Source organism: Oncorhynchus keta, chromosome 22 (assembly GCF_023373465.1).
Source record: "Oncorhynchus keta strain PuntledgeMale-10-30-2019 chromosome 22, Oket_V2, whole genome shotgun sequence".
Taxonomy (NCBI): domain Eukaryota; kingdom Metazoa; phylum Chordata; class Actinopteri; order Salmoniformes; family Salmonidae; genus Oncorhynchus; species Oncorhynchus keta.
This window is the reverse complement of record NC_068442.1, coordinates 22038120-22058083: the sequence shown is the minus strand read 5'-3', so window position 1 is coordinate 22058083 and position 19964 is coordinate 22038120. Positions and strand designations below refer to the sequence as shown.

The 19964-nt window shown below is 42.0% G+C and overlaps 1 protein-coding gene across 1 annotated transcript in view; it reads left to right on the top strand.

Moving 5' to 3' along the window:
- Positions 1–299: 299 nt before the first annotated feature.
- LOC118401180 (voltage-dependent calcium channel subunit alpha-2/delta-1) overlaps positions 300–19964 on the top strand; it is an 80757-nt gene continuing 61092 nt past the window's right edge. Inside the window, 4 exon segments of the mRNA XM_035798476.2 lie at positions 300–311; positions 884–1013; positions 19082–19240; positions 19818–19922. Of these exon segments, the coding sequence (XP_035654369.1) occupies positions 1008–1013; positions 19082–19240; positions 19818–19922 (270 nt within the window). The 5' untranslated portion in view covers positions 300–311; positions 884–1007.

Here is a 19964-nt window from a genome sequence, read left to right as displayed (position 1 = left end):
GGGTTTCAATGCACACACACATATTCACTCACACTCACAAACACTGGCACGTTTGAGTTAGTGGCCATATATGTTGCTTAATAATACCAATATGGTTTAATGCTGTTGTCATCAAGAGATTTAACTGTTATTATTCATAACATATGGTGGGCCATTAAACCACTTATCGCTGGAAGATGTATGTGTCCCGTACATACGACTAATAAAACTTGAAACTCTCTCCAACAAACACACACACAAAATGCTCATTTGGATATTTGTGTCATTTGTTACAGGATGGTGACATTGTTTACTACAATGCAAAGGACAGTGTGAGTATTTTATTCCTTTTCTGCCAATGAACAAACACATGGGTCTCACACAGAGCTGTACCTATAATCAACCCATAATCTCACTCAGATTGGTATACCACAGCTCCTGCCTCTCTTTCCAACTCACTCTTTTCACTCTTTGCTCTCCCTCTTTTCTTACCTCCTCATTCCCTTTCTCTCTTCCTCCCTTACACCTCCCTCTCTCCCTCCCTGTCTAAATAGCCCTTGCCCCTCTTCCTCTCTCTTAGGTGAAAAGGTCCCTGGTGTGCTTCCACTTTAATTGACATTTGAGATGTATGAGCTGCTACTGTTGCTTTATCACTACTGTTTATTACGACTGCTACTGTTGTCTCTTCCTACCCCATGTTAATCCACAGAGTATGGGCTAAACATGTTTCGGCTTGAAAATGAGGCAGGTTTAACCCGGCCTTCTCCACACACCATTTATTTCTCTAAACCGGTGTAGTATAATAACTAGACATGTGTCTAATGAGGGACAGTGGATTTGACATGTACACCGACATGTACACGTTATAAATGACGGTCTAATATTCTCCTTTCCTCTCTTCTAGTTGGAGGTGAATCATACAGAGGGTAGGAAGAACCGGATCAGGCCAGCCTTTAAGGAGGACCCGTTGTTTAAACGCTTCACCTCTGATAACGACACTGCTGTACACATCCCTACTGACATCTACGATGGCTGTGAGTACACACCAGATGAGGCTGGTGGGAGGAGCTATAAGAAGATGAGCTCATTGTAATGGCTGGAATATGATAAATGGTACAGAATCAAACATGTGGTTTGATGTGTTTGATACCATTACCAACTATTCTATTACAGCCTTTACAATGAGCCCATCCTCATATAGCTCCTCCCACCAGCCTCCTCTGGTACACACAAACACATACTTGCACTATACACACATGCACGTATGTATGCATGAATGCACACACACACACACACTACACTCCCCTCCACAAACACACATACAGCGTAATCATAGATATGACACAGACTACAAATCCCTAGATAAATGGTTCCTTTATTAACAGCAGAGCAACATTTTTATGTTTATATTCTTTGTGTCTTTAACTGTAAAATGACCTTGGGGTCATGCACAGACAATTTTAGATCAGAACTCTAACACCCAGTGTTAAATGTAACACTTGTGTGTATATGTGACCTATTGAAAAAGTGTTAAACTAATACTTTTCAAAGTGTTGAAAAACATACACCCCTAGAGTGTTGGTTCCCTAACGCCATGGGTTTTGCTGTTTTTTTGTGTTACGGAACAACACGTAGTTCACCAGTATTTGAGTTGGAGGGGTTATAACACTGTAGGGTGTAAAGTCTTATTTTCATATTTCCCAGCATGCCTTGCGAGTGAATGTGACAGATACCCACACATGACTGTGTTTATTATAGTCCAGAAGCATTTACCAAGTGACTGCCTAACTGAATGTTTTTTAATTGAAACTTCATTTTTTAATTGCCCTTCATGACCAATGTATTATACATTTCACAAGGCGTAGTTATTCTCAACATTGTGGTCTGAAAATCCTGACTAATGGGGAACATCAGATGGCTATACTACAAAGCAGGATCAATGAGTTAGCCAGCTAACTTGTCCAAATAAAATAAACATATTTTTTAGAAGGCTAACCTTGAATGGGCATGGTGTAATTAACTCAACAACCCTAAACACTATCTAAGTTTAGCTTAATTAATGAACCAGAATACAGTGGCTTGTGAAAGTATTCACCCCCCTTGGAATTTTTCCTATTTTGTTGCCTTACAACCTGGAATTAAAATGTATTTTTTTACAACATGCCTACCACTTTGAAGATGCAACATATTTTTTCTTGTGAAACACACAATAAATAACACCAAAAAATCCTGAAAACTTGAGCTTGCACAACTATTCAATCCCCAAAGTAAATACTTTGTACAGACACCTTTTGCAGCAATTACAGCTGCAAGTCTCTTAGGGTATGTCTCTATAAGCTTGGCACATCTAGGATTTTTGCCAATTCTTCAAGGCAAAACTGCTCCAGCTCCTTCAAGTTGGATGGGTTCTGTTGGTGTTCAGCAATCTTTAAGTCTTATCACAGATTCTCAATTGGATTGAGGTCTGGGCTTTGACTAGGCCATTCCAAGACATTTAAATATTTCCCCTTAAACCACTCAAGTGTTGCTTTATCAGTATGCTTAGGGTCATTGTCCTGCTGGAAGGTGAACCTCCGTCCCAGTCTCAAATCTCTGGAAGACTGAAACAGGTTTCGCTCGAGAATTTCCCCCGTATTTAGCGCCGTCCATAATTCCTTAAATTCTGACCAGTTTCCCAGTCCCTGCCGATGGAAAAACATCCCCACGCTGTCACCACCATGCTTCACTGTGGGGGTTGGTATTCTCGGGGTGATGAGAGGTGTTGGGTTTGCACCAGACATAGCATTTTCCTTGCTTTTCCAACACTCTTCCGTAATGCACAGCTCTGTGGAGCGTTGCAGCTCCTTCAGGGTTATCTTTGGTCTCTTTGTTGCCTCTCTGATTAATGCCCTCCTTGCCTGGTCCGTGAGTTTTGGTGCCATATTCCGTGTTGTGGTGCCATATTCTTTCAATTTTTTAATAATGGATTTAATGGTGTGCCGCGGGATGTTCAAAGTTTCAGATATTTTTTTATAACCAAACCCTGATCTGTACTTCTCCACAACTTTGTCCCTGACCTGTTTGGAGAGCTCTTTGGTCTTCATGGGGCCGCTTGCTTGGTGGTGCCCCTTGCTTAGTGGTGTTGCAGACTCTGGGGCCTTTCAGAACCGGTGCATATATAGTATACTGAGATCATGTGACAGCTCATGTGACACTTAAATAAAGTCCACCTGTGTGCAATCTAATGATGTGACTTCTGAAGGTAATTGGTTGCACCAGATCTTATTTAGGGGCTTCATAGCAAAGGCGTGAATACATATGTACACACCACTTTACTGTTGCTTTTTTTATACATTTTTTTTCATTTCACGTCAACAAATTGGACTATTTTGTGCATGTCCATTACACGGAATCCAAATTAAAATCCATTTAAAATACAGATTGAAATGCAGCAAAATAGTAAAAACACCAAAGAGGATGAACACTTTCGCAAGGCTTTAGTTAATCTTTAGTTAATTCTGGTTGTTAATCCAAGTTTCCTTTGTGGTATACAGCTCCTACCTGCAAATCATAATATGCTGGTTTGTGAAGTGATTAGTAATTATATCAGAATCCAACCAGAGGGAAGATGTCCAACAATTTGACTATTGTATCACCCACAACCTGCATTCAGAGGACTGCTGTGGTGAAGACCTTGACAAGCAAGACTAACTAAATCATCTAAACTGGAACAACCATCTCAGTAGCAGGGCAATAATTCCAACCGCTTATAGATTGGATTAGTTTAGAAAAATGTAAGTTATTTATATTTGCATAGTGTAAGATCAATTAATGAATCAGTGTGCATTAAGAAACATAGCTATTAAAACAAACTATTCTAAAATTCAACCTGCAACAAAGCTTGCGGGGGAAACATAATAATGAGGCCCCTCCCAGGTCTGATAGAGTTAATGGAAATGAAATCGACACAGTCAAACAACAACACCTTGCGGTGTTGATTCCACTGTGTTTCAGATAACACTTCATTTATTCACAACAGGTGTTAACCCCACTAGAATCAACACTCAGATATAACACTTACAACACTTTTTACCCCGACAACGAGTTTTCAGCACTTGCACATTTGCTGTGTGGAAAGTGTTCTATTGATAAACTGTATTATTGTTCAGGTATACAACATGCTCCTTATAGAGAGAACCTCCACACATGAAAAGACAGCATGTCCTCTCCCTGTTCGCTGCATAATATTAAGGGACAGAATGTGTTAGATTTGGTTTGCTAGTTGGTTGGTGTGGTAATGGGTTGGTTGGTAGCAGTGTGGTTCACTAGTATTTACCTGCTGTCTGAAAGGTGTGTCTCCTGAGTCAGATGACTTCGTCAACCATTTTGAAAAGAAGGTCGACGACATCCGATCCTCGTTTGCTAAGTCAAACGACACCGCTGGTTCTGCTCACACTGCCCTACCCTATGCTCTGACCTCTTTCTCCCCTCTCTCTCCAGATGAAATCTCGCGTCTTGTGACGGCCGGCCGCCCAACAACCTGCCCGCTTGACCCTATCCCCTCCTCTCTTCTCCAGACCATTTCCGGAGACCTTCTCCCTTACCTCACCTCGCTCATCAACTCATCCCTGACCGCTGGCTACGTCCCTCCCGTCTTCAAGAGAGCGAGAGTTGCACCCCTTCTGAAAAACCTACACTCGATCCCTCCGATGTCAACAACTACAGACCAGTATCCCTTCTCTCTTTTCTCTCCAAAACTCTTGAGCGTGCCGTCCTTGGCCAGCTCTACCGCTATCTCTCTCAGAATGACCTTCTTGATCCAAATCAGTCAGGTTTCAAGACTAGTCATTCAACTGAGACTGCTCTTCTCTGTATCACGGAGGCGCTCCGCACTGCTAAAGCTAACTCTCTCTCCTCTGCTCTCATCCTTCTAGACCTATCGGCTGCCTTCGATACTGTGAACCATCAGATCCTCCTCTCCACCCTCTCCGAGTTGGGCATCTCCGGCGCGGCCCACGCTTGGATTGCGTCCTACCTGACAGGTCGCTCCTACCAGGTGGCGTGGCGAGAATCTGTCTCCTCACCACGCGCTCTCACCACTGGTGTCCCCCAGGGCTCTGTTCTAGGCCCTCTCTTATTCTCGCTATACACCAAGTCACTTGGCTCTGTCATAACCTCACATGGTCTCTCCTATCATTGCTATGCAGACGACACACAATTAATCTTCTCCTTTCCCCCTTCTGATGACCAGGTGGCGAATCGCATCTCTGCATGTCTGGCAGACATATCAGTGTGGATGACGGATCACCACCTCAAGCTGAACCTCAGCAAGACGGAGCTCCTCTTCCTCCCGGGGAAGGACTGCCCGTTCCATGATCTCGCCATCACGGTTGACAACTCCATTGTGTCCTCCTCCCAGAGCGCTAAGAACCTTGGCGTGATCCTGGACAACACCCTGTCGTTCTCAACTAACATCAAGGCGGTGTCCCGTTCCTGTAGGTTCATGCTCTACAACATCCGCAGAGTACGACCCTGCCTCACACAGGAAGCGGCGCAGGTCCTAATCCAGGCACTTGTCATCTCCCGTCTTGATTACTGCAACTCGCTGTTGGCTGGGCTCCCTGCCTGTGCCATTAAACCCCTACAACTCATCCAGAACGCCGCAGCCCGTCTGGTGTTCAACCTTCCCAAGTTCTCTCACGTCACCCCGCTCCTCCGCTCTCTCCACTGGCTTCCAGTTGAAGCTCGCATCCGCTACAAGACCATGGTGCTTGCCTACGGAGCTGTGAGGGGAACGGCACCTCAGTACCTCCAGGCTCTGATCAGGCCCTACACCCAAACAAGGGCACTGCGTTCATCCACCTCTGGCCTGCTCGCCTCCCTACCACTGAGGAAGTACAGTTCCCGCTCAGCCCAGTCAAAACTGTTCGCTGCACTGGCCCCCAATGGTGGAACAAACTCCTCACGACGCCAGGACAGCGGAGTCAATCACCACCTTCCGGAGACACCTGAAACCCCACCTCTTCAAGGAATACCTAGGATAGGGTAAGTAATCCTTCTCACCCCCCTAAAAAGATTTAGATGCACTATTGTAAGTGGCTGTTCCACTGGATGTCATAAGGTGTATGCACCAATTTGTAAGTCGCTCTGGATAAGAGCGTCTGCTAAATGACTTAAATGTAAATGTAAATGAGTCCTTCTGACATTAAACCTGGCTGCTTTGTCTAATATTGACCGGTGTGCTGCTTTCTGTGTGTGTTCGTGTGTGTGTGTGATTGGACTTACTTGCGCACGCGTGGGTGTTCTTTACCGAGTCAGTGTGTTTGTGTGTAGGGTCAATAGCATGTGGTGTGTTGCATCAGCCCTCACACGTAGAGGCAGCAGGATGGAGTCACTCCTTCAGCATGCACCTCGGCCTGCTGGGATAGCGTATGGATCCAAGGTTACCCACTACTGACCTCACAGAGAGGGAGAGGGTGCATGTGGGAAATTAGTATGTGTGTGTGTGCAGGTGTCCGTGTAAGCTAGAATGTGTGTGTATCTTGTCCCTTCCCAGACTCTGCTGGCAGGGGTCGGGGCTTGTTGCCATGTTTCCTCCTGCGTTCTCTGGGGGGGAAGATTTGTGATTGGTGGACTGTAATGAGTATGTGTCAGCCCAGTGGCCTACTGGGTAATAGTACAAGCTGTTGCTATTTATAATCCTCATAGAAATCAGTAAAGAGAGAGAGAGAATATATATATCTATATTTATATATACTGTATATATATACAGTTGAAGTCGGAAGTTTACATACACCTTAGCAAAATACATTTAAACTCAGTTTTTCACAATTTCTGACATTTAATCCTTGTAAAAATTCCTGTTTTAGGTCTGTTAGGATCACCACTTTTTTATGAATGTGTAATGACAGAGTAATAGTAGAGAGAATGTTATGTCTTTAGTTTGTATTTCTTTCATCATATTCCCAGTGGGTCAGAAGTGTACATACACTCAATTAGTATTTGGTAGCATTGCCTTTGAAATGTTTAACTTGGGTCAAACCTTTCAGGTAGCTTCCCACAATAAGTTTGGTGAATTTTGGCCCATTCCTCCTGACAGAGCTGGTGTAACTGAATCAAGTTTGTAGGCCTCCTTACTCACACACACTTTTTCAGTTCTGCCCATCCATTTCATATAGGATGAGGTAAGGGCTTTGTGATGGCCACTCCAATACCTTGACTTTGTTGTCCTTAAGCCATTTTGCCACATCTTTGGAAGTATGCTTGGGGTAATTGTCCATTTGGAAGACCCATTTGCGACCAATCTTTAGCTTCCTGACTGATGTCTTGAGATGTTGCTTCAATATATCCACATAATTTTCCTCCCTCATGATGTCATCTATTTTGTGAAGTGCACTAGTCCCTCCTGCAGCAAAGCACCCCCACAACATGATGCTGCCACCCCCGTGCTTCACGGTTGGGAGGGTGTTCTTCGGCTTGCAAGCCTCCCCCTTTTTCCTCCAAACATAATGACGGTCATTATGGCCAAACAGTTCTATTTTTGTTTCATCAGACCAGAGGACATTTCCCCATGTGCAGTTCCAAACCATAGTCTGGCTTTTTTATTGAGGTTTTGATGCAGTGGCTTCTTCCTTGCTGAGCTGCCTTTCAGGTTATGTCGATATAGGACACGTTTTACTGTGGATATAGATACTTTTGTACCCGTTTCCTCCAGCATCTTCTCAAGGTCCTTTGCTGTTGTTCTGGGATTGATTTGCAATTTTTGCACCAATGTATGTTCATCTCTAGGAGACAGAACACGTCTCCTTCCTGAGTTGTATGACGGCTGCTTGGTCCCATGGTGTTATACTTGCGTACTATTGTTTGTACAGATGAAGGTGGTACCTTCAGGCATTTGGAAATTGCTCCCAAGGATGAACCAGGCTTGTGGAGGTCTACATTTTTTTAATGTCATGGATGATTTCTTTTGATTTTCCCATGATGTCAAGCAAAGAGGCACTGAGTTTGAAGGTAGGCCTTCAAATACATCCACAGGTGTACCTCTAAATGACTCAATTATGTCAATTAGCCTATCAGAAGCTTCTAAAGCCATGACTTCATTTTCTGGATTTTTCCCAGCTTTTTAAAGGCACAGTTAACAATTTAGTGTATGTAAACGTCTGACCCACTGGAATTGTGATACAGTGAAATAATCTGTCTGTAAACAATTGTTGGAAAAATTACTTGTGTCATGCACAAAGTAGATGTCCTAACCGGCTTAACATTGTTAACAAGGAATTTGTGTAGTTGAAAAACAAGTTTTAATGACTCCAACCTTAAGTGTATGTAAACTTCCCGACTTCAACTGTATATACGTGAGTGAGGTTCCAACTGTTCAATTGGACCCAGAGTCCATAAAGGTTTCAGGAATAGACCATGGCTGGCCTATCTCTGCTCTGTGCGAGAGGGTTGTGTATGCGGCGTGGGTGGGTGGGCGGGTGTTCATTGTCCTTGGCAGAAGATGTTATAACAGAATGTTATATTATAACAGAAGACTAACAGAGGTGGAAAACCACAGCTCATCTACCTCACAAACAAGAGAGGGGGAGGGAGAGGGTGCATTACATTCACTATTCACAGCCATAGTCAGACCTCCCATTGCTGCCTCAGAAAATGTTAAACAAGCAATCCAATACAGAGAAATCTTCAGGATCCTCCTCTTGATGATATCATCTTTACTAAATTTACAGGAACATGTTCCAGCAGTCTCTTAGTTTCTGCTGCGTTTTTTCCCAATATGCTGCCGACCTGAACATTTTACATTTTGTATTGCTTCATATGAGCTTGATTTGGCTTGTTAGGCACAAGATAACCAATGGAATTGTCCAAGGTGTGACTTAAGTAAGAGACCCAAAGACTACAGTTGTAAAGAATTTCACAGAGAGAGAGACACAGCCACTGCAGCCACCACATTAATTCAGATCACGTCCCCATAATGCAATGTATGAATGTAATGTCTTTATAATGAAGGCCCCCACACACACACACACACACACACACACACACACACACACACACACACACACACACACACACACACACACACACACATTGTCACTCTCCCTTCTTCTCCACTCACCACCTGTGTCCATCCACCTGCCTCTCATATCCTCATGAGTGTGGATCAAAACCTCAAACTGTGTACAAACCCTGAAAAATATATATGCAAAAAATTATAAAAAATGTGCGTGAATTTTTTTGGTGTGAACACATTTGTGATCAAATCACATGTAAAAAATGACTGTGGTTTTCACATGATTTTTTTCACCACTTACAGCCACATCTAGTCTCCCATCCAGGAAGCAACCAGGATCAACCCTGCTCTGCTTCAGAGTAAACCAGCAGTGGGATGCAGGATGTTGCTGGAATGAATGTGCCAAATCTTCAAACTAGAAAAAAGGCAGTGCAATCCAAGGTCAGGGCAACATAACCAAAGATAGGGAGAATTGCAGGAAAGAGGGAGGCGTTTAATTTAATTACGTTATCATTAAAGAAATCAGTGAAAATGTTTTTATTTGCTCTCAAAAAAAAAACCTTCCAATATTTTGTTTCACTATCAATACTTTTGGATTTATGTTTTGCCTTCAATATCACTTTTTTGCAATACTAAGAATTTTGTTCTCGACTTCAGAAGCTTTACTTGATATTAATTACACAAAACTAACTCCCTCACTAGAGGATTGCATTAAATAATAACACTATGACTCTATTAAAGGTGTTTATAGTGGCAATACTTAATTTAAACATTAACTAAGTGTGTTCCAACCACAATTTCAGTAATAGGTGAGGGATGGTGCTGGAGACTACATTACACTGGAATGGTAGATGTGCAGAACATGAATGTGCAAGTAGAGATACTGGGGTGCAAAGGAGCAGGATACATAAATAAATAAATAGAGTATGATATAAGGATGAGGTAGTTGGATGGGCTATATTACAAATGGGCTGTGTACAGGTGCAGTGATCTGTGAGCTACTCTGACAGCTGCTTAAAGCTAGTGACGGAGATATGAGTCTTTAGCTTCAGTGATTTTTTCAGTTTGTTCCAGTCATTGGCAGCAGAGAACTGGAAGGAAAGGCGGCCAAAGGAAGAATTTGCTTTGGGGGTGACCAGTGAGATATACCTGCTGGAGCACGTGCTACTAGTGGGTGCTGCTATGGTGACCAGTGAGCTGAGATAAGGCGGGGCTTTACCTAGCAGAGATGACCTGGAGCCAGTGGGTTTGGCGGCGAGTATGAAGCGAGGGCCAGCCAACGAGAGTGTACAGGTCGCAGTGGTGGGTAGTATATGGGACTTTGGTGACAAAATGGATGGCACTGTGATAGACTGCATCCAATTTGTTGAGTAGAGTGTTTGAGGCTATTTTGTAAATGACATCGCCGAAGTCAAGGATCGGTAGGATGGTCAGTTTTACGAGGGTATGTTTGGCAGCATGAGGGAAGGAGGATTTTCGCGAAATAGAAAGCCGATTTCTAGATTTAATGTTGGATTGGAGATGTTTAATGTGAGTCTGGAAGGAGAGTTTACAGTCTAACCAGACACCTAGGTATTTGTAGTTGTATCATGGCAATTTGCATATACTTCAGAATGTTATGAAGAGAGATCAGATGAAATGCAAGTAATTGCAAAGTCCCTCTTTGCCATGTAAATTGGTCTTGCAGAGGTCTTGAAAAAGAATGGTCAACACTACAAATATTGACTCTTTGCATCAACTTCATGTAATTGTCAATAAAAGCCTTTGACACTTATGAAATGCTTGTAATTATACTTCAGTATTCCATAGTAACATCTGACAAAAATATCTAAAGACACTGAAGCAGCAGACTAACAACAGCACAAAAAATAAATAAATAATTGCATTTTGCAAGTGCCTTTTGACTTTAAACACCAGTTGTGCAGCGATTGCTTTCTATCTGCACTGAACCAAAACAATGACGTGCTGGAGAGAGAAAATGCTTTAGAGTGGTCAAAACCATTCATCTTGAGGCGATGGGAGAGGGGTGCAAATCTGGTAGTTATTACTGTACGTCGTATATAAAATGGACATATCTATTTGAATACAGACTAGCTCAAAGTTTTGCTAATCATTGAAAATGACAAATTACCTAATGGATCATGATCAACAAATATTTGCTCCCCTATTTTGAAAGCCGGGGTGCAGATGCTCCGTTTGCTCCATTGCTCAGGCGCCTACGACTCAATCAATCAATCAATCAAATTTTATTTATATAGCCCTTCGTACATCAGCTGATATCTCAAAGTGCTGTACAGAAACCCAGCCTAAAACCCCAAACAGCAAGCAATGCAGGTGTAGAAGCACGACTGTGTTTATAACCTCTGTATATATTGTGTTTATAATATCTGTGTACTGTGAGTATATTTATAATCTCTGTGTGTATGTGACGTGTGTGTAGGTACATTCAGGGAACTGCCTCTCCCAAGGACATGCTGATCCTAGTGGACGCGTGAGTCACAACATGTAGATCTATATGACATTCCCGCATAGTAACACTATACCCAACTAGCCCAACACACTAGTCCAACATAGTACAGTATACCAGAGTACCTCCCTCTTGTATCTTGCAGTGTAGTTTTGGGGTAGGTTGAATCATATAAATATAACTTCATCATTCTAATTCTTTGTGTTGAATCTAAAGGCCAGTTTATACCTGGTCTAACGACATGTCTGTAGACAATTAGAAGTGTCGCTGGTCAAAATGACATTTAATTTATACTACGGTGGCATTGTCAGCTATACTCTGGTCATTATTTGAACTGGATATCCAGCTAGCTAATGAGCTAGCTAGCAACAAACCAAAATAATGATTAGAAAATAGTTTTTAGTTGCCTGGCTTGCTAGTTTGTCATTTACTGAATACATTTTTAAACGGATGGGTTTATAACTAGAGAAAGTATGCTATTTGGAGCACCGGGCTACTGATGTCATGCAGCCTGTCGTTTTTGTGTATATACTTTATCATAACAACAACGACAATAGAATGTTCATGATGTCACTACGACATTTGTCTACAGACATGTCGATAGACAGATTAAACTGCTTAAATGTCTCTATAGGAGTGGCAGTGTGTCTGGTCTGACTCTGAAGCTGATCAAGACCTCAGTCAGTGAGATGCTGGAGACTCTGTCTGATGATGACTATGTCAACGTAGTTTATGTAAGTATACATACATACAGAACCTTTAAAAGTATTCATACCCCTTGACTTATTCCACATGTTGTTGTGTTACAGCCTGAATTCAAAATGGATAACAAAAAATGTAATTGCTAGACAACCATTTTCAGGTCTTGCCATAGATTTTAAAGTAGATTTAAGTAAAATATTTAGATCTACCACACAGGAACATTCCCCATCTTCTTGGTAAGCAACTCCACTGTAGATTTGGCCTTGTGTTTTAGGTTATTGACCTACTGAAAGAGTAATTAATCTCCCAGAGTCTGGTGGAAAGCAGACTTTCCTCTAGGGTCTTGCCTATGCTTAGCTCCATTCCTTTTCTTTTTTATCCTGAAAAACTCCAAAAGCATACCCATAACATGATGCAGCCACCACTATGCTTGAAAATATGGAGAGTGGTACTCAGTAATGTGTCCCAAACATAACACTTTGTATTCAGGACAAAAAAGTGAATTGCTTTGCCAGTATTACTTTAGTGCCTTGTTGCAAACACAATGCATGTTTTGGAATGTTTTAATTGTGTACAGGCTTCCTTATTTTCACTCTGTTTCATTTAGGTTAGTATTGTGGACTAAATACAATGTTGTTGATCCATCCTCAGTGTTCTCCTATCACAGACATTAAACTCTGTAACTGTTTTAAAAATCACCATTGGTGTCATGGTGAAATCCCTGAGCGGTTTCCTTCCTCTTTGGCAACTTAGTTAGGAAGGACGCCTGTGTCTTTGCAGTGCCTGGGTGTATTGATACACCATCCAAAGTGTAATTAATAACTTCACCATGCTTAAAGGGATATTCAATGTCTGCTTTTTTTTTTTTACCAATCTACCAAAATGTTGATTATCTATAATCCAGGGGTTCCAAAAGGGTTTTTCGGTTGTCCCCATAGGTAGAACCTTTTTTTTCTCATAGTGTACCATCAAGTATTCTCACGGCTTGCAAACACATTGTAAATTGTTGTAGTGTAGTGGTCTGAGCGGTGTGCTTTGCTGCTGAGTATTATGAGTTCACACCCAGTGCTGTGCAATTGATTTTATTTTGTTTTGGTGAGCACCGAGGAAGGTATATACCAATGTTCTCAGGATCTTTTCAAATGTCCAAAATCAAAGTATATTCCTAGTGATCAGGCTGCTACAACAGCCCTAGAGTGCCATTCAGAGAACCATGGGAAATACTTATCCATCACTCTCTTTCTACATCTCCCTCTGTCTTTCTCAGACTACACTCAACTAGAACCAACTAGAAAACCCAGAGGTTGAAAACAACACTAATGCATTAATAAACCCTGATAAAAACCCTGATAAAAACAACTATTTCCATCCCACCTTCCTTCTCACCCTCCTCTCCATTTAATAGATTAGGTGATACAATAGCACATTCTATTATGAGAGTGTATGTACGTGTGTGTGCGAGGTTTGGTTTTACTATCATTGTGGGGACCAGAAGTCCTCACAAAAAAACGAGATTCAGACGAGTGGCGACACTAACTATTGTTAGTGTTAGGGTATAGGTTTAGGGTTATTAGTTAGGTTTAGTTTCAGGGTTAGGGTTTTGGGATTAAGGTTATGGTTAAGGGTTAGGTTTAGGGTTAAGGAAAATAGGATTTTGAATGGGAATATTATTTTTTGGTACCTACAAGTATAGTAAAACATACTTGTGGGTGCATGTGTGTCCATGCTGGCTTCTAAGCTTAGTCTTCATGTCAGGTAGAAACCTTCAAATTATTCTTCCAAGTGGAGTCCGTCACTCAGTTATAAATATCAAGGTTGTCATACAGACGCAGATATCCACGCACACACACCTAGCCAGATTCTGCTAGTCTCCATGGATGCATGTATATCTGCTCTCCCCATTGGCTGATTAACAGTGGCACATTGATTGGTTCAGATCAATGGGTTGCAGCACTGTTTAGAAAGACAGTACAGCCAACTTTTGGCCTAGCCTCTCTGCATCATATAATTACTATGATCACAACATTGTGAGTGTTTTGTCTGTCTTATATCTGTAGCTGTAGGTACAATAGGTCTGTGCAGGTTTTGATGACTGATGACTTGTCTGATGACTGATGACTTGTCTGCCAAGGTGTGTGTGTGCAGGGCGTGGGGATAGCTAGTCAATTGCACAACTGAATGCATTCAACTAATGTGTCTTCCGCATTTAACCCAACCCCTCTGAATCAGAGAGGTACTGGGGGCTGCCTTAATCCATAAGAGTCTTAGCCGGGGAAGGGGTGGGGGTACTACTAACCTATATTGAATTGTTTTAGGAAGGTCATACCAAGGATATTTGGCTATTTGATTAGAAATTTGAAGACCCCTTATAGTACCAAAAAAATAATAATTTAAAAACATATTTGATGAAAAACATGTTGTGGCCTTACTGCTATTAGCCCATACAAACACATTGAATAACAGATTCACTACATGGAACAAAAGAGTGTCCCCAAAACAATATACAAAAAGTTTGTTCTGAAGTGTCTGTCCAATATATGAGACATAAGAAAGACCCCTTATTTTTGTCACTAAACAGTACAGATACAGTACCAGTCAAAACGTTTGGACACAACCTACTAATTCAAGGGATTTTCTTTATTTTTTCTATGTTCTACATTGTAGAATAATGGTGAAGACATCAAAACTATGAAATAACACATGGAATCATGTAGTAACCAAAAAAGTGTAAAACAAATCAAAATATATTTTTTGTTTGATATTCTTCAAATAGCCAACCGTTGCCTTTATGACAGCTTTGCACACTCTTGGCATTCTCTCAATCAGCTTCTTGAGGAATGCTTTTCCAAAAGTCTTGAAGGAGTTCCCACAAATGCTGAGCACTTGTTGTCTGCTTTTCCTTCACTCTGCGGTCCAAATCATGGTCAGGTCAGGTCATCTGATATTTTTTTTTTTTTACATTTAACCTTTTATTTAACTAGGCAAGTCAGTTAAGAACAAATTCTTATTTGCAATGATGGCCTACCCTGGATGACACTGGGCCAATTCTATGCCGCTTTATGGCACTCCCAATCAAGGCCGGATGTGATACAGCCTGGATACGAAACAGGGACTATTGTGACGTCACTTGCACTGAGATGCAGTGCCTTAGACAGCTGCGCCACTTGGGAGCTCTGATGCAGCACTCCATCACTTCCCTTCTTGGTCAAATAGCTCTTACACAGCCTGGAGGTGTGCAGGGTCAATGTCCTGTTAAAAAACATTTGATAGACCTACTAATCAGAAACCAGATGGGATGGCGTATCGCTGCAGAATGCTCATTGTAGCCATGCTGGTTAAGTGTGCTTTGAATTCTAAATAAATCACAGACAGTGCAACCAGCAAAGGACCCCCACACTATCACACCTCCTCCTCCATGCTTCACGATGGGAACCACACATGCAGAGATTGTCACTCTGTTATAAAGGATTTGGAGACAGGCGCAGGTTTCATCTGGGTTTTTAATACACCCAAAACAAACACATATACAAAACACTGGGATGTACCCAAGCAAAAGAGCAAGGGTAAACCTCGTAGAACAACACGGCACGAGACCCGTAATAAACCATTTACAAAACACGCAGCACAGGTTGAGACAACGCATAGGTGCTCACACGAGCAACGGACATGAGAACAATAATCCACAGCCCAATGGGGAAACAAAGGGCAGATTTTTACAAACACAATCAGTGAGGAATTGGAACCAGGTGTGCGTAATGACACAGTTCAGTGCAGCCTAGAAGGCTGGTGACGTCGACCTCCGGAACTGATGAACAGAATGAGCAACAGTACCGGTGGCATCCGTGACAGAGATCATCTGTTCACCAGCTCTGCGTCTCACTACAACATGGTGGTTGGAACCAAAATGCTCAAATTTGAACTCATCAGACCAAATGACAGATTTCCACCGGTCTAATGTCCATTGCTGGTGTTTTATTCTTATTGGTGTCCTTTAGTAGTGGTTCCTTTGCAACAGTTTGACCATGAAGTCCTGATTCAAGCAGTCTCCTCTGAACAGTTGATGTTGAGATGTCTGTTAATTGAACTCTGTGAAATATTTATTTGGGCTGCAATTTCTGAGGCTGGTAAATCTAATTACTCTCTGGAGCAGAGGTAACTCTGGGTCTTCCTTTCCTGTAGCGGTCCTCATGACAGCCAGTTTCATCATAGCGTTTGATAGTTTTTGCGAGTACACTAAAGGAACTTTCAAAGTTCTAGACATTTTCCGCGTGTCTTAAAGTAATGATGGACTGTCGTTTTTTCTTTTCTTATTTGAGCTGTTTTTGCCATAATATGGACTTGGTATTTTACAAATAGTGCTATCTTCTGTATACCACCCCTACCTTGTCACGACACAACTGATTGGCTGAAATGCATTAAGAAGGAAAGAAATTCCACATATTTACTTTTAACAAGACGCACCTGTTAATTGAAATATATTCCAGATGACTACCTTATGAAGCTGGTTGAGAGAATGCCAAGATTGTGCCAAGCTGTCATGAAGGCAAAGGGTGGCTACTTTGAATAATCTCAAATATAAAATATATTTTGATTTGTTTAAAACTTTTTTTGGTTACTACATGATTCCATATGTGTCATTTAATAGTTTTGATGTCTTCACTATTATTCTACAATGCAGAAAATTGTCAAAATAAAGAAAAACCATTGAATGAGTATGTGTAGGAGTAGGTGTGAATAGGAGTAGATAAATAAATAAATACAAATCGTCATCAATCTACACACAATATCCCATAATGACAAAGTGAAAACAGGTTTTTAGAAATTTCTATGAAATGTTTAAAAATACTTATTTCCATAAGTATTCAGACCCTTTGCTATGAGACTCGAAATTGAGCTCAGGTGCATCCTGTTTCCATTGATCATCCGTGAGATGTTTCTACAACATGATTGGAGTCCACATGTGGTAAATTTAATTGATTGGACATGTTTTAGAAAGGCACACACCTGCCTATATAAGGTCCCACAGTAGACAGTGCATGTCAGAGCAAAACCCAAGTCATGAGGTCGAAGGAATTTAAATAAATCAAATCAAAGTTTATTTGTCAGATGCGCTGAATGCAACAGGTGTAGGTGGATCTTACAGTGAAATGCTTACTTACAGGCTCTAACCAATAGTGCAAAAAAGTTATTAGGTGAACAATAGGTAAGTAAAAAAATAAAAACAACAATAATAAGACATTGAAAAATAAGTGGCAAGGCTATATACAGTAGTGAGGCTATAAAAGTAGCGAGGCTACATGCAGACACCGGTTAGTCAGGCTGATTGAGGTAGTATGTAGATATGGTTAAAGTGACTATGCCTATATTATGAACAGAGAGTAGCAGTAGTGTAAAAGAGGGGTTGGCGGGTGGCGGGACACAATGCAGATAGCCCGGTTAGCCAATGTGCGGGAGCACTGGTTGGTCAGGCCAATTGAGGTAGTATGTACATGAATGTATGATGTACTGGGCCGTACACACTACCCTCTGTAGTGCCGAGCAATTGCCGTACCAGGCAGTGATGCAACCAGTCAGGATGCTCCTAGCTCCGAGACAGGATTGTGTCGAGGCACAGATCTGGGGAAGGGTACCAACAAAGTCTGCAGCGTTGAAGGTCCCCAAGAACACAGTGGCTTCCATCATTCTTAAATGGAAGAAATTTAGAACCACAAAGACTCTTCCTAGAGCTGTTCTAGGTCAGGGAGGTGACCAAGAATCTAAAGGTCACTCTGACAGAGATCCAGAGTTCCTCTGTGGAGATGGAAAAACCTTCCAGAAGGACAACCATCTCTGCAGCACTCCATCAATCAGGCCTTTAAGGTAGATTGGCCAGACAGAAGCCACTCCTCAGTAAAGGGCAGTAGACAGCCCGTTTGAAGTTTGCCAAAAGGCACCTTAAGACTCTCAGACAACATTCTCTGGTCAGATGAAACCAAGATTGAGCTCTTTGACCTGAATTCCAAGTGTCATGTCTGGAGGAAATCTGGCACCATCCCTATGGCGAAAACATTACCACATCATCATGCTGTGGTAATGTTTTATAGAGGCAGGGACTGGGAGACTAGTCAAGATCGATGGAAAGATGAACAGAGCAAAGTACACAGCCTAGACAACGTAGTAGTGGGTTCGGGACAAGTCTCTGAATGTCCTTGAGTGGCCCAGCCAGACCCCAGACTTGAACCCAATTGAACATCTCTGGAGAGACCTGAAAATAGCTGTCCAGCGACGCTCCCCATCCAACCTGACAGAGCTTGAGAGGATCTGCAGAGAAGAAAGGGAGAAACTCCCATAATACAGGTGTGCCAAGCATTTAGCGTCATACACAAGAAGACTCGAGACTGTAAATGTTGCCAAAGGTGCTTCAACAAAGTACTGAGTATAGGGGCTGAATACTTATGTAAATGTAATACATATATCTCTAGCTTAAGCTGATCTATTTTTATATGATGCTGAATAGTTTTTCACAGGGGCTAGGTCATCAACCTTAGGGGGTTAATCAATGTCATCAGCGCCTTGGAGCAGTTGGGGGTTAACTGCCTTGCTCATGGGCAAAATGGCATATTTTTCCACATTGCTGGCTTTGGGATTTGAACCAGCAACCTTTAGATTACTTGCTCAATGCTCTTAACCCGCTAGGCTACCTGCCACCGTGTGTGTGCGCGTGTGCGTGTGTGTTTGTGCGTGCGTGGTATTTCCACTCTAATGAGAGTGTGTTGGTAGAGGAAGTCTCGTTTCCATGGTACCAGCTCATGATCCTGATAGAATGCAAAGTAATTAGCAACACTTGATGAATGTGTCTGTTTACCACGCTATGATAATAGTCAAGGCCAGGTGTGTGTGTGTGTGAGTAATCAGTCTGTGTGCGTGCGTTTGTCTAACCCCTATCTGTCTCCCTCTACCAGTTCAACACCAGGGTGAATAACACAGCGTGTTTTGACCACCTGGTCCAGGCCAACGTGAGGAATAAGAAGATCCTGAAGGATGCGATTCAGAACATCTCTGCTAAAGGCATCACCAACTACACCAAGGGATTTGAGTTTGCCTTCGAACAGCTATATGCAGTAAGAGGCACTATGCTCTGTTCATAACGCTGTAGTAATAACAGATGTACAGTATAACGACAGCCCTGCTCCATGTTATTTTACTTTGATACTTCAGGAACATACCGCACTTCATTTAAAATGTACATTCTGTTACCTTTGAGCTCTGCTCTTTCTCGTATGATGGATAATTGTCAGACACTGACCTCTGCTGCAGAACTGAGCCATTACCGCTAGATGGGCATGCTGCAAAGTTAAAATTGTCCATATTGTAAAAATGTATGAAAACTAAAATGTGATTTTTGATCTTAATTTAAGGGTTATCAGTGTGCATAAAGTTAGGTTTAATGTTAGGATTAGGTTTAAAATCTGATTATATGACTTTGTGGCTGTGCCAGCTGGTGACCACTCTGCAGTTATGACTCCAGGGCATGTTTCATAACAATAAACGCCAACCTGTGTGTTCAACCCTCCTCCAGGCTTTTAAAACCCTGATTTTTGTCATCTTCTTAATCCTTGATTACAGGATTTGGTGGTGGTGTGTTAGGATGGGGGATAGCAACCCCTGTTCTCTACCTTGTGTGATTTCTCTGTGCAGATTAACATCACTAGAGCCAATTGTAACAAGATCATCATGCTGTTCACTGACGGAGGAGAGGAGAGAGCATCGGCCATACTTCAGGAATACAACTCTGACAAGAAGGTACAGTTGAAAGCACACACACATTTTAATGTATAATCCACC